The sequence below is a fragment of the Brassica napus genome, chromosome C2, assembly GCF_020379485.1.
Source record: "Brassica napus cultivar Da-Ae chromosome C2, Da-Ae, whole genome shotgun sequence".
Classification (NCBI taxonomy): Eukaryota; Viridiplantae; Streptophyta; class Magnoliopsida; order Brassicales; family Brassicaceae; genus Brassica; species Brassica napus.
The window spans coordinates 43,897,347-43,911,433 of NC_063445.1; the positions used below are offsets into that span (position 1 = coordinate 43,897,347).

The 14,087-nt window shown below is 34.9% G+C and overlaps 1 protein-coding gene and 1 pseudogene across 1 annotated transcript; both read right to left on the reverse strand.

The window, feature by feature from the left end:
* Positions 1-3,686: 3,686 nt before the first annotated feature.
* Positions 3,687-6,609, reverse strand: LOC106381709 (annotated as a pseudogene).
* A 1,395-nt stretch (positions 6,610-8,004) lies between these two features.
* LOC106448097 lies at positions 8,005-9,003 on the reverse strand. The gene is made up of 2 exons (XM_048749124.1): positions 8,577-9,003; positions 8,005-8,300 (listed from the first exon to the last, which is right to left on the reverse strand). Exons 1-2 carry the CDS (start codon positions 9,001-9,003, stop codon positions 8,005-8,007), a joined length of 723 nt encoding a protein of 240 aa, XP_048605081.1.
* Between the last annotated feature and the right edge of the window lie 5,084 nt (positions 9,004-14,087).

Here is a 14,087-nt window from a genome sequence, read left to right on the forward strand (position 1 = left end):
GTACTGCTTAAATCAAGAAATATCGATGTCCACATGAGAGATACATGAGAGTGTTCGGCCACAGAGCCATAATGAGAGATTATAAAACTCACAGCAATGATCATTGATCTTGAACACTCATGAGACAAGTAGTGGACATGTATAGACGAGATCTATGACCCAGACATGGATCGGCCAGATCGAGACATAGGTTCATGATAACCATGTATAGTACATTGTCCATAAGCAATTATTTTGTCCGACTAAAGTAAAGAGTTAAGAGTAGATGATCACGTCTAGACTATGGACATATGCAAACACGATTTGCAAAGACCCAACAGTGATCTCCGAGGACAATGTGATTCACATTGTTTAGCACACATGCTTTACCGTAACACTCAATGTCAAGAGACATGAGAAACGACCTAAGAGGTCGAAGTGGTCTAATTACGGTTCAGTAATGAAACTGGCCGATTACTCCAATCCTATACATGCAGGAAATATCACGCACCAAGATGCGTAGAATGTAGAACCTACACTGAGGTTCACATCAGGGGGAGTAGTGCGTGTTGTACTTTTTTTTCTTCATCATGGTTTTGTCCCACTGGGTTTTCCTGATAAGGTTTTAATGAGGCAACATGAAGCGTACTACAGATCTTGTATGGTTATGGCATCCAAGGGGGAGTGTTATAAATCATGGAGTGGATTGCCATTAACAAAAGACTGGCCCAAAACATACAAGACAAGAGGAGAAAGTCCGTCGGCCACATCAAGCCCAGCCACGACCGCAAGGAGGAAAGAGAGTCGGCCAGTGACCTAGCCGACTTAGAACTTAGGATGTTTTCATTTTCTATGTTTTAGTAGTTTTTCTATTTCCTATTGGATTAGGATTTGTACTCTTTTCTTTTATCTCTATCTTGTAATCTTTATATAAAGAACCTATTTGTTTATTAATAATAATATGGAAATATTCAGTCTCTAAAACCCTTTAATTACAACAAATGTATTTTTTTTTCTCGGCGACTTTTTGTGCCAATACTGTTCGAGGACTTCAAAATGTCGGTCTTTAATTAATTACCTTTAGAAACCATGGGATATATTCATACCGATATCAACGTGGGGGTGGGGTAAAGGGAGAAATTCCACTCAAGCTACACCGCGTGGGCTCCAGAGTGTATCCATTTATCTGTTAGATAATGGGTTGTGTTATCTTTGGTTTACGAGATTAGCTGGCTCTGAGACTATCCACAGTTAGGCCTCGGCAAAATAACTAGAACCGAAGAACCAAATCGGAACCGAACTGAAATACCCAAAACCGGAACCAGACCAATACCCTCAAATATACGAACGGTTCCTATATTTTTATATCCGAAATAACCGAACCAAGAACCGAACGGGTACCCGAATATATAAAAATATTAATTATATACATATAACATCGTTAAATATATATTTTTAATTCCGAAATATTCAAAGTAATCCGAAATATCCAAATTTTTTATCTAATCATCATAATTATTTGATATTTTACCCTAAATAACCGATATTTTATCCAAATTATCCGAACTACCCGAACTATCCGAACCCGAACCGGATCCAAATGAGAACCGAACTTTTTCCGGATATTTTCCGGTTCCTACATTTATTATCCAAACTGAACCGAACCTGAAACTATCAGAACCGAACCGAGCCGAACCGAAAATAGGTCAAGTACTAAATGGATCCTCTAGCCGCTATCCGAACTACCCGAAACCCGAAATACACGAACCGAACCGAACCGATACCCGAAATGCCCAGGCCTATCCACAGTGATAAAACAATTCAATATCCTCATTTTTTTCTTTTTAACATTTCACATTATTTTTCACCTAATTATTCAATATTCAATTCATTTTTAACCTCTACTATAATTTTATTTAATAAAATTCAACACACTTCTCCACTACTTCTAATTCATCTTCTTTTTATATTTTATTTATAATTCAATAATTATATATTATATAATAATTTTGATTATAATTAACTTAAATAATTTAAATAAGATATTTTTTAATATTTTTTATTATTAAATTTTTTAAAAAATATATAAAAAGTAATATTATTAAAACAAATAAAATTACAAGATTTAAATACACACAATATAACACACAGAACAACAAATTAAAAGCACACAACTTATTTGGTACAAGAAACTCAAATAAAAACACACAACTTATTTGTTACAATAAATACAATCATAAACAACAAATTAAAATTTTGTGTTCAGTTATTCAGACAGCCAATGGAAACCTCTGGGAGGAAACCTGAAGTTAGTCAAACATTGTTCATGTCGGTCTTTTTTTTTATGTTTTTTATTTGGCATTGCATTTTGCAAAAACATTTATTTTTCATAATATTTTTAAAATTGTATTATTCCTGCTTCTTGTTTTCGTTCTTTTGGTTTTGAGATTTTTTTTCTCAGATTGACTTAAGAAATTTGGGGTCTGTGGAATAATGTTTTTGAGAAGCCGTTGATGCTCTTTTTTTTTCACCAGAGGCTCACTCATGACTCGGGTAAGAGACGACTCAGGGACTCACTCAAGTCTAGCTGTTCTGTTTTCTTTCAACGAATTAATAATAAACTATTTTTCATTTTTCGTACATTTATTGTAAATTGTTTATTAAATAAAAAATACTCCTTCTGTTCCTGAAAATAAGATTTTTTAGAGTATGCACGCTTATTAAGAATTTAATAAATGTTTATAATTTAATTTATCTTTTACTTTATTATACACTTTTCAATAACTTTTCACAAATGAAATTTTATCAATTTAAATATTTTCAATTAATGTTCTTCAAAAGTATAAAAAAATATCTTAACGATATAGAAAATCTATCTTTGTGAAACAAGAAAAAAATCTAAAACATCTTACTCTCGAGAACAGAGATATTATTATTTAAAGAAAAGTTCGTTTTTTGTTTTTGCGGGAAACGACTTTAGCTTATAGGTCTTTCTTTATGCTGAATAATAATAAAATCAAAAGTGACAGCTGTTGGGTACAATAATTAAAAGTTCATGTTATCAGAAGTTGAGCTCGCGTCGTTTAAGGATAATACATTAATCGACTAAAATCCAATTTGAATCTTTAATACCATGATTAAAAATCCCAAGAGCATGATTATATTTTGTTTATAAATTGGATTCCCACCATTTTTTTAATATAAATCATTTTTGAATTATGCACATAGATTAAAAAAATCATTATTTTTTATATTTTCTAAATAAAAACATCATTAATTATTTATTTAACCACATATCAACTAATAATAAAATAGAAGGTATATTATTATTGATCATATAATATTAAGTGTTGATAAATTTTACTTAGAAAACCGAGAACGTCATATAATTTGGAACATAATTTTTTTTCTAAAACAACTTATATTAAAAAACGGAGGGAGTAATAGAATTTTCGGTACATTACTTTAAGACTTCCCCCTCGTTAGTCTTATCTTTACTCCAGTTTGTATTTTTAATTGTTTGTTCTCTGTTTAAATCATTTTAACGGTTAAATAATAATAATAATAATAATTTTAACATTTGTGTCATCACATTCCTGAATTCTTTTAAGCATTTCGATCACTAGGAGAATTGTCTTATGGATCTAAGGAACTAACCAAGTTCACTAAAATGAATGTATCAGCCAAGCAGAAGATAAACAAGGACATGAACAACAATGCAAATGATATAATTGCTGGTAATGATACAATAGATGCAAACAGTTCAAGATATTATTCTTTGAAACGACAAAAGAACACAACAAAAGCAAACGGAGGAAACTAATGTTGCTGCCGGTTATTAGAGGATCACTTGCCTATAACCAGTTTAGCTCTAGCATCTCCTTGGTTGATATGGAACTGATCTCCTAGTCCAAAATGAGCCATCAACAGCCATACAAAGTTGATGAGTTCTCCACCTTTGCTTAGCTGAGCTGCGTGTTCTATAGCGCCACACTTAGTTGCTGCATAACAAAGCAACTCAGCCCACACTTTGCTCACTACTTCCCACATGTATGCCTCTCTCTTGGCCTTCTTCAAGCCATCCTTTAACTCTGGAAGCACTTTTAAACCCTTAAGCTCTTTGGCCAACATGCTCCCATCAAACAGCACCGACTTGCTCCTATCACCTTTCACATCAATAGGTTCAGCTTTTACCAGAGCCGTCACAGATAAAATCGCCTCACTAGCCTTCTTTATGTCTCTGGATTCAATATGCCTTCTCTTGAAAAACCTCTTAGCCTCCTCGCATGTATCCCTGAATCTTATCTTTCCAATACCCACAACAGCTGACATCAAAGTAGGTTGCATCATCATGAGGTACATCATGTAGTCCGAAAGGATTTTACTAAACTCACGATCACTATGACTCTCTTCAGTGGCTGGTTCTGATTGGTATAAGAGCTCAGTTGCAACGCCACACAAGAAGACTCTGATCATAGTCCATTTCCATCACATAGCGTAGAAGCCTCTCACGCTTTTTCTCTGTCTCCCTGTCTTCACCTTGTATGTCACGTAGACTCCAGTCACCTCTAGCTGAAGAGACCCTCATGGCGCTTTCCGAGTCGTCAGCGAAACGAGATTTCTTCAAAACCTCTCCAAATATATGCTCCCACAGATCAAGAGTGACACGATCACTTGATGTGTAGATAATCTCCTCAAACTGAGCTTGTATCCCAAAGAAGTCCATGAACTTTCTTGTCAGATAACCAAGAAGATGGAAAAATGACGAACGTCTAATAGATCCAGCTCCTAATATAATCTTCCTTTAACCATTTTATGTTCTTGCATAAAACACTTGTCTTATTTTCAAACCACTTGTAAACATTATGACCCAGTTGCTTTATACTGTGGAAACAGAATGCAATTGCTTTTCCAATGGCTTCAAAGGCAACTCCAATGCGAAAAACCTCGATAAACCAGTCAAAGGACATGTGTATGAAACTCTTGGTGTGATGGATCCGCTTCGGCGTTATCGAAAGACAGTACTCTAGCAAGTTGTGTGCATGTACGTACTCAGACCGCCTACGTACCATAAAGAAAGTGTCAAGGACTTCATGACACGTCTTGTCCGATCTATCCTTCTCAACGTCTTCGTCCTTCTTCAGCCTCATGAAAATGAGAATTGGCTTTGTAATCTTGTCGAACCAGTTAACTTTGTTGTCCTCATCCTTAGACGGTTTGAAGCATTTGTACTTCTCCGTCTTCAATCCCCTGGCTCTAAGAATCCAGTTAAGAAAGTTGTCCAACTTAGTGTCAGGATCATCAACCTCGTCCTTCATCTTCCTCAGCCTGACAAAGGTCCAGTCAGACAGACAGAACATGATAAGAGCAATGCAATCCAGAGTTATTCCTCTTATCAGCAATGAATAAGTAAGGCCAACATCGAATCCTCCATAGTCTTTCTTGTCTTTGTATTGGAAGATACGGATAGCTGCTATAAGGCATCCAAGAGCAATGAACCTGAAGATGACTCCTATCCAATTATGAAGAATCTTAGCTTTTGTGTAAAGAGCTTCGTAGATGAAGTTGAGCTCAACCTCCGAGATTCTTAGCGCTTCGTCTGGTTTTATTTCGCTAAAGAATCGCTTGCTTTCAGCTCGTTGTTGAAAGGTGAAGGTAAGATCAACCACAAGACTTTTGAAGATGTTGAAGTACTTATAAGCATACTGGAGAATATTAAGCTCAGTGAGGTCGTCAGGCTTAACCTTAGCACCGGCTTTTGGATCTTTCTCAGGCTCCTCGATCTTGATAATCTGTGTAGGCATCTTCATAAGCTTCTTAGCCGCGTATTCCTCCATGAGCTTCGCGTAGTTTGGGCCAGGATCAGGTCGTTGAATAATGGAATCTTTAAACTTGTCAAGACTAGCTAGGTATAACGCTAATGTCCTCTCAACATACTTGATCACTCCTGTCGCAGAAACCAGCAAAATGGGTCTCCATAGACCATTTGGTAACGACTGTAAAAACACGTAGACGGTGGCGATTGCTTGAAAGGCAAGACCCAACAAGTGCCTAAGCCAGAGCTCATTATCTTCAAGTGCAAGGGAAGTGATTGTATCTGGACCACCGAGATGCAAGAGCAAAAAAGGAACCCAAAAAGCTAAGAGATTACTGTTATTTTTAGGTTCTCCGGGTTCTGCATCGTCTCCTTGACTATCAGAGATTTGTCCCGCTGCGAAGTTGGCTGCCGCAAGAAGATAAGCTGACCCTATGAGAGAGAGTAGTACCTTTCTGGATGTGCGTTTCCTTTGAGGTGCAAAGAAAATGAGAAACGATTGGAGGCTGAGACTGAAGATTAAGGTAGTTCGGATACTCCATGCGTCCCATATGTCTTTGATAGGCTTTGGGATTGTGTCCACCATCTTGAAACATAGTTATTTCCTAATTTGTTGGAACATACAAAAAATTATGGTCTTTGATACACAACACAGATGCATCTAAAGAGGTTTTGGACTTGTTTCTTTGTCTGTTTAATTCTCTTTTTTTTTTGGTATTCAGTTATTCTGGACAGACAACCATTGGAAACCTCTTGGAGGAGACCTGAGGTTAGTCAAACACTGTTCATGTCGTCTTTCTTTTATGTTTTTTTATTTGGCTTTACATTTTGCAAAAACATTTATTTTTCATCATATTTTTAAAATTGTATTATTCCTGCTTTTCGTTTTCGTTCTTTATAATAATTTATCATTTCAGAAAAAGTTAAAATACTGATTTAAACAAAACTCCCACTGATTGGTAAAGGTGAGTAAAGTTAAAAAAAAAAAGATATGAATGGTGGGGAAAGGGATATATGCTATATTTATTTATATTTAAAATACATAGAGCTCTATTTTATATCAACATGTTTGAATCTTTGTGTAAATTTTTTGTCTTGTTTTTGTTTCTATATATCCTTAACAAATCTCTGATCAAATACTCTCCATGCGTTCCTAAAAGATTCATATTCTAGAGAAAACTTTTGTTTCAAAAAGATACATATTTTATACTACCTCCGTTCTTAAATGTAGGATATTTTAAAGAATTTCGATGTTCCAATATATAAGATGTTCTCACTTTTCTAGGTAAACTTTTATTTTATTAAAAACTGTGCAACCAATCATATTTGATAATCCATTTTGTAATTGGTTGAATAACATTAATTTATAGTTTTAATGATACTTTCTAGACAAAACAATGATTTTCTTAATATGCTTGTTTTTACTTAAATATCTTATATTTAGGAACATATGGAGTATTTTCAATGTAATTTTTGTGAACTAATAATGAGAAATTGTGAAGTTCAAGAACATTAATTGCATTTTTAAAATCTTTATTGGTTTAATAATATAGAAAATATAAAATTATAAAAAACTATGCATTTATAGATATAAGTATTCGTATATTTTATTAAAAATTGTGAGAATTCTAAAATATTGATTTTTTAGGAACGGAGAAGGAATAAATATCAAGTACATTATGAGGTTCTCTAAGAGTATATGCATTGGTGAGGTTCACCAATGAATCCTTAGGAATATTTTAATAATATATTTTTTTTTTTTTGAATAGTTAAGGATTCGAATCAAAACTGATCGTCCAATGGTGTTTCCGAAGATGGAGTCCTTAGGAAAAAAAAATTATTAATTTTTTTCTTTAAATTGAAATTGAAATTTTATTAATTGCATGATTAAAAATAAAAATACAATGATTAAATATAAAGATATAAAGATACACTAATTATTAATCTTCATCACCAAATTTCTTTCAAATATTTTCGATTAAATCATTCTTCAATCGTTCATGCATATGATCATCACGAAGATCATTCCGATTGGGAAACATATTATTCAGATTTGTAGGCCTTTTGGTTTCCACCTGTGAACTTCTAGTGACGTCTCCTTCTTCAAATTCAAATATATCGTACCGCATGTATCCATCTCGTTCATTTTCAACTATCATATTGTGTAATATGATACATGCTCTCATAATATTTCGTATATTTTCTTTGTTCTATGTACGAACCGGGTTTTTGACAATCCCAAATCGAGCTTGCAATACTCCAAAAACCCGCTCCACATCTTTTCCGGCTGCTTCTTGAACGTTAGCAAATAACTCTTGTTTAGGACATTGAGGGAGTTTGATAGATTGGATAAATGTTAACCATTTTGGATATATACCGTCTGTGAGGTAGTATGTCAACTTATACATGTGTCTGTTGACCATGTACCTTACCCTGGGAGCTCGACCTTCTAAAAGGTCATCAAACACAGGAGACTGATCGAGGACATTGATATCATTTAAGGTACCTGGAGGACCAAAAAAAGCGTGTCATATCCAAAGATCTTGTGAATCTACAGCCTCTAAGACAATTGTCGGTTTTCCTGATCCTCGTGCGTATTGTCCTTTCCAAGAGGTCGTGCAATTTTTCCACTCCCAGTGCATACAGTCAATGCTCCCGACCATCCCAGGAAACCCTCGTTTCTCTCCAATATCGAGTAGTCGTTGAAGATCCTCCGGTGTGGGTCGTCGCAGATAGTCATCTCCGAATAACTGTATTATTCCGTCAGTGAAATTATGTAAACACGAAAGTGCAGTGGTCTCGCCAAGTCGGAGATATTCGTCAACAGTGTCAGCCGCAGAACCATAAGCAAGCATACGAATTGCTGCCGTACATTTTTGTTGTACAGAAAGACCAAACCTCTCGGTTGCATCTCTTCTTTGCTGAAAGAATGGAATGTTCTCTGATAGCCCATGGACAATATGCAAGAATAAGTCCTTATTCATGCGGAAACGGTGTCTGAATAATTGTGACGAGATTGTCGAATCTTCGCTGAAGTAGTCATTCCATAAGCGGTCTTGTCCTCCTTCACGGTTTCGTTCAATATAAGCACGGCTCCTTTGGTTACTGGTTTGGGCCTCGACTATGTTGGTGAATGTATCTTCGAAGATTTCTTCGAAAACTTCGTCAAATATTTCTTCGAAAACTTCGTCGGATGAAGATGACGACATTTTAAGGTATTCTGATTCAAAAAATAATAAGTTTTTTTATCTATAAGTTTTTTAATCTATAAGTTTTTTTTTATCTATAACTTCTTTTTTTTTGTATTACTATAAAATTATGTATAATTTTTTTTATCTATACCTTATTTTTTTTTATTACTATAAAATAGTAATTAATTTAATTTGGTATGTAAGACCACAATGTAATGTACTTGGATATGAGCATAATCAAGACTACATATATGAGAACACCCAAACTTAGTTCAAATTGGATTTTTATGAGAAACAAAAATGTATATATAAGTGCAAATTGGATTTTTATGAGAAGCAAACTCTTATAATAAACAAAAGCAGCAACAAGACTACAACTTTGGAGAAGTTACCTAAAGAGAAGCAAACTTCTTCGATTATACTTCGAGTTTGTAGCAACAAGATTACAACTTCGGATTACAACAAAAGGAGACAAGTTTGATAGAGAGGAAACACAGCAAAAGAGATATCTAATTCCGCAAGCAAAGAATGATACTTATACAACCTCAATGCACCACCCGTGACTCTGGTCACTTGAGGAAAACAACAAAAAACTTCGCAACTCCAAATACACCCGTGACTTGGTTCACATGTCCTACTGCTGAACCTGAAACAAGACAAAGACAAGAGTTAGTAAAGAATAAAAGCAATGCGCACATGTAACAAATACTTCGAACATCTAACTACTCAATGCACCAGACGACATGTAACTACTCGAGCATACCTCTTACGGACATTAATACCTTAATAGCATCATAACATCTGAGACATGAGTTTCAGTTTTAGAGATTCTTCCATCTCAGACAGTGGATCTTTTTTGGCAAGTAAACGTTCAAGAATTTTTTGTTTAGAGAGTTTTCCTTTCATTTCCATGATGGCCTGTAGCTGTGACATTTCTTCTTCTTTGCCATTCTTCTTCCTCTTACCAGCAGCTTTAGCTGCTTTCACACCAACTGGTCTGGCTTCAGGTTCAAGTACTTCATCTTCTGTATCAACGTCAACCACTTGTTTGCGCTTCTCCTTCCCACCGTCTTTAACCATATAGGTCGTGCACCATTTCTGGTCATGCCTCAGCTCCCTCCACGCATGTTCGATGCAGCTTTCATCACATCATCATCATTCTGACCACTTCTCTGCTCCCTCAACGCTGCATCATAGCATCCTACAAACTTACAGACTTGCTCGTTAATCCTAGCCCACCTCTGCTTAGCTGGACGAAGCTCTCTAGGTACTGTCCCAACCAGTTGAGGGCTTGCGTTGTAGTAGTCAACAATTCTCTTCCAGAAACGTTCAGCTTTCTTGTCACAGCTGACTACGGGGTCTTTTCTGGTGTTAAGCCACACACCAATGAGGATTTTATGCACAATCGGAGACCATTTCCTCCGCTCTTTGCTAGCAAACTCGACACTAGGCTGGACAGAAGACTCGACACTAGGCTGGACTGGAGACTCGACACTAGGTTGGACAGAAGACTCGACACTAGGCTGGACAGAAGACTCGACACTAGGCTGGACAGAAGACTCGACAGTAGGGTGGAAACCATACTCATCAGGACCTTGGCTACCGAACCAAGCAGGTTCGGGTGACTCAAGGTCAACTGAAGATTGACTATACATTAGATTAACAAACCCAGTTCTCGTATTCATGTTTAGATGATGGTCTGTGTTACTCTATTAGCAACACAAACACTTAAGTAAGCGATAGAAAGTAAACTAGAATTTAGGTTCGGAGTAGTTAGGCAGATAGAAAGCAAACAAGCATTTATCATCACTCAAATCAGACTAATAAGTTCTCTGCTAGCTACACTTAAAGCTAACAAGTACGATTCTATCAAATCTAAGGAGTTAGGAAGCAATACTAGCATTAAAAACCATTAAAGCATGGCCAGTATAGTTAATTTTTATTACTGAAACTAAAAAGAGTGAAAGTATTGTACCTATGAAGCCCATCTCGAGTTCAGACACTGTTGTTTAAATCTTTCGAAACTCTTCCTTGAAAGACATAAGATAAAACAGTTAAAAATTTTCATTTGGTGTCAAAGATATTATCTAAATAAAGAATGAAACTTACCAGCCCATTACGATGACCAGTATTACCAAGACCAGTACACAAACTCCCTTTGCAAACCCATATTTAACCACTGATTTCTTCTTAGTTAACACACCCACGATCTTCTCTAACTTAGCCACCTTCTGGTCACTCTCAAAGAATTGATCCTTGAGCATTATAAGTTGTGTCTGCATTTCACCAAGCTCTTCTTGAATCGCCACATCCAACCATTTCCAGATGTGGCAGTCTCCATCGTCAACGTTGTCGCAGGAGAAGTACCTCCTTCCTGGATCTTTAGGAGTGTACGACGTTGCAACAACAGGCTTACTACCGCAATAGCATGTCCTCGGGATTCCTTCATCAGCCTCTGGTTCCGGTGAGTACTGATCCGCCTCTGCAATTGTGTAGCCACTCTCACCTTCATCCCCGTAGAGATCAAATTCTGCTTGAAGTAAAGAGGTCATGTCAAACTCGTCTGATGAAGAAGGCTGAGTGTAGCTATAGTCTTGTTCGTTGGCCTGCAAAAAAAACCAGAAACTTTGTTAGCGAAGAAGAAAACAAAACATTAAGAACACAAAGCAAAAAAAGAGACTAAAGATTAAGAACACATTAAGTAATGAGTTTAAGTACACATTAACTTAGATTGATAAGCAAATAAACAGTTTACTAGCTACACATAAAGCTAAACAGAGGGATCGAGTAATGAGTTTTCGAGCTAAACAGAAAACAAGATAAGCAACAGCAAACCATACATATACGTTTTGTATAAGACAAACACATACAAAACCCGAGTATAAGAAAACAAATCGATGTCGAATCTTCGCTGAAAACAATTGGTGTTTCGAAACCGTAAGAACAAACTAGAAGATCGTTTGAAACCGAAAACGAATTGAAACACTGACTACATCGATTGAAACCGAAAACGAAAACGAATTGAAACCGGAAACGAGTAATGAGTTTTCGAGCAAACTAAATCGATTGAAATCGAAAATGAATTGAAACCCTAACTACAAACCAAAAGATCCCCAATTGAAAACGATTTGAAAACGAATTGAAAACCAGAAACTTTTTGAAACCCTAAATCGAAGAAATCCCCAAAACGATTCAAAGCGAAAAACAAACAAGGAAGCTAACCTATCCTTAAATCTACTACGGAAGAAGGCTATTTACCTTTGAAGATCACGGGAGAAGACGATCGATAATGGAGAGAAATCGCCTTTTTGTCTTGAGCTCTGATTTTTTTCTTCTCGCCTTCGGTCGCGAATGATTTTTTTTTTCACAAAACCGAACACAATAGCTCACCGAGCCAACCATCAGACGCCACATGCATAAGGACTTGATCCTTTTACCCCTTATTTACGGACTGATCCGTCATAATCTTAGCCCAAATTACAATATCATATTCCATTTGGGCTAAGGACTTGGGCTACAGACTCGTCTTGGACCGCCGTTGCGGATGGTGTAAGCATGCTTTGTAAATTGGAATGAGAACACTTGTTTCGTTCACAGACAGAACAAATTCTGCCCATGTGAACACTAGTTACTTCTACAAGAAACCCGTAAAAGTACATTCACCCTCTATATTTATAATCTAACTAGATTCTACTATTTGATTTTAAAGAGTGAAATTATACTTTTTACATAATTTATTTTAATAATTTTAAATAATTAGTTTATCTTTTATACATATTTGTAAACTGATTTTTATTTCTTTTTCTAATAAAATTCTTTTTATTTAATTTAAAAACATGGGATTTTAAAATGTAATAAACTCAATTTATATTTTAAGACAAAAACTGAGTCAATATCTAGGTATATATATTTCAATTATTGTTACAAACTTAATTAGTTATTTAAACAATAATAATTAAAATATCTATAAGATTTGGTTATAAAAAATAAGAAATATTCAAAATTAAAATTATATATTCCATGTTACAATAATATATATTATGTGTGATGGTGTTTTCATTAAAATTTATAATTTGAAAATAAAGACTAAACTAATTTTAATGAAATGTAAACTAACTAAAATTTGAATAAAATAAATTGTAAATCACACATGGAAATAAGGTTGTTTATATATTATGTTTCAATTTTAATTTTAATAAGATAGATTCAATAATATTAACATCATCTCTAATCTTTTATTATATTTTATTTTAAAAGTTGGTGTAAATGTCAAAGTTAAACGATAACCATGTTAATATGAAATTCCATTATTTTCAAAGGACCCTACTTGAAAGCAATTATTACAATATCAGCCATAACTTTACATCGAAATAAGACATGCTTTTGTAGTCTAACAAGACTTTTCCCACGTCTTGTCATGTGATGACACAATTGCAGGAAAAGTTGGACTATTATTACTCTTGAGTCATAGTCCATTGCTACGCATTTAATATTACCCGGACAGTTGGACTATTATTACTCTTGAGCTGGATACCTGGATGTATACTTTAAAAAGTTGTATAAATAAAGAATTATTCATGGATTCATCTACTAGGTTAAACTTCTAGTTTCACCAACTAATATGATTTCATTATTTTAAATTCGATATTTTAAAAAAAAAGCAAAAAAAATATTGTCAATTCTGTTGGTGGAAGAACTTAGAGGTTTACACTAAGGGTGAATCCAATAAGTCATAAATAAATAAGAGGGTAAAGTTAGCCGTCTTGTAATTAAAGGATTGAACATATTGAATGTATTTTTTTTTCTCGGCGACTATTTGTACCAATACTGTTCGAGGACTTCAAAATATCGGTATTTAATTAATTACCTTTAGAAACCATGGGATATATTCATACCGATATCAACGTGGAGGTGGGGTTGAGGGAGAAAATTCCACTCAAGCTACTCCGCGTGGACTCCAAAGTGTATCCATTTATCTGTTAGATAATAGGTTGTGTTATCTTTTGGTTTATGAGATTAGCTAGCTCTGAGACTATCCACAATGATAAAACAATTCAATATCCTTTTTCTTTCTTTTTAACATTTCACATTATTTTTCACCT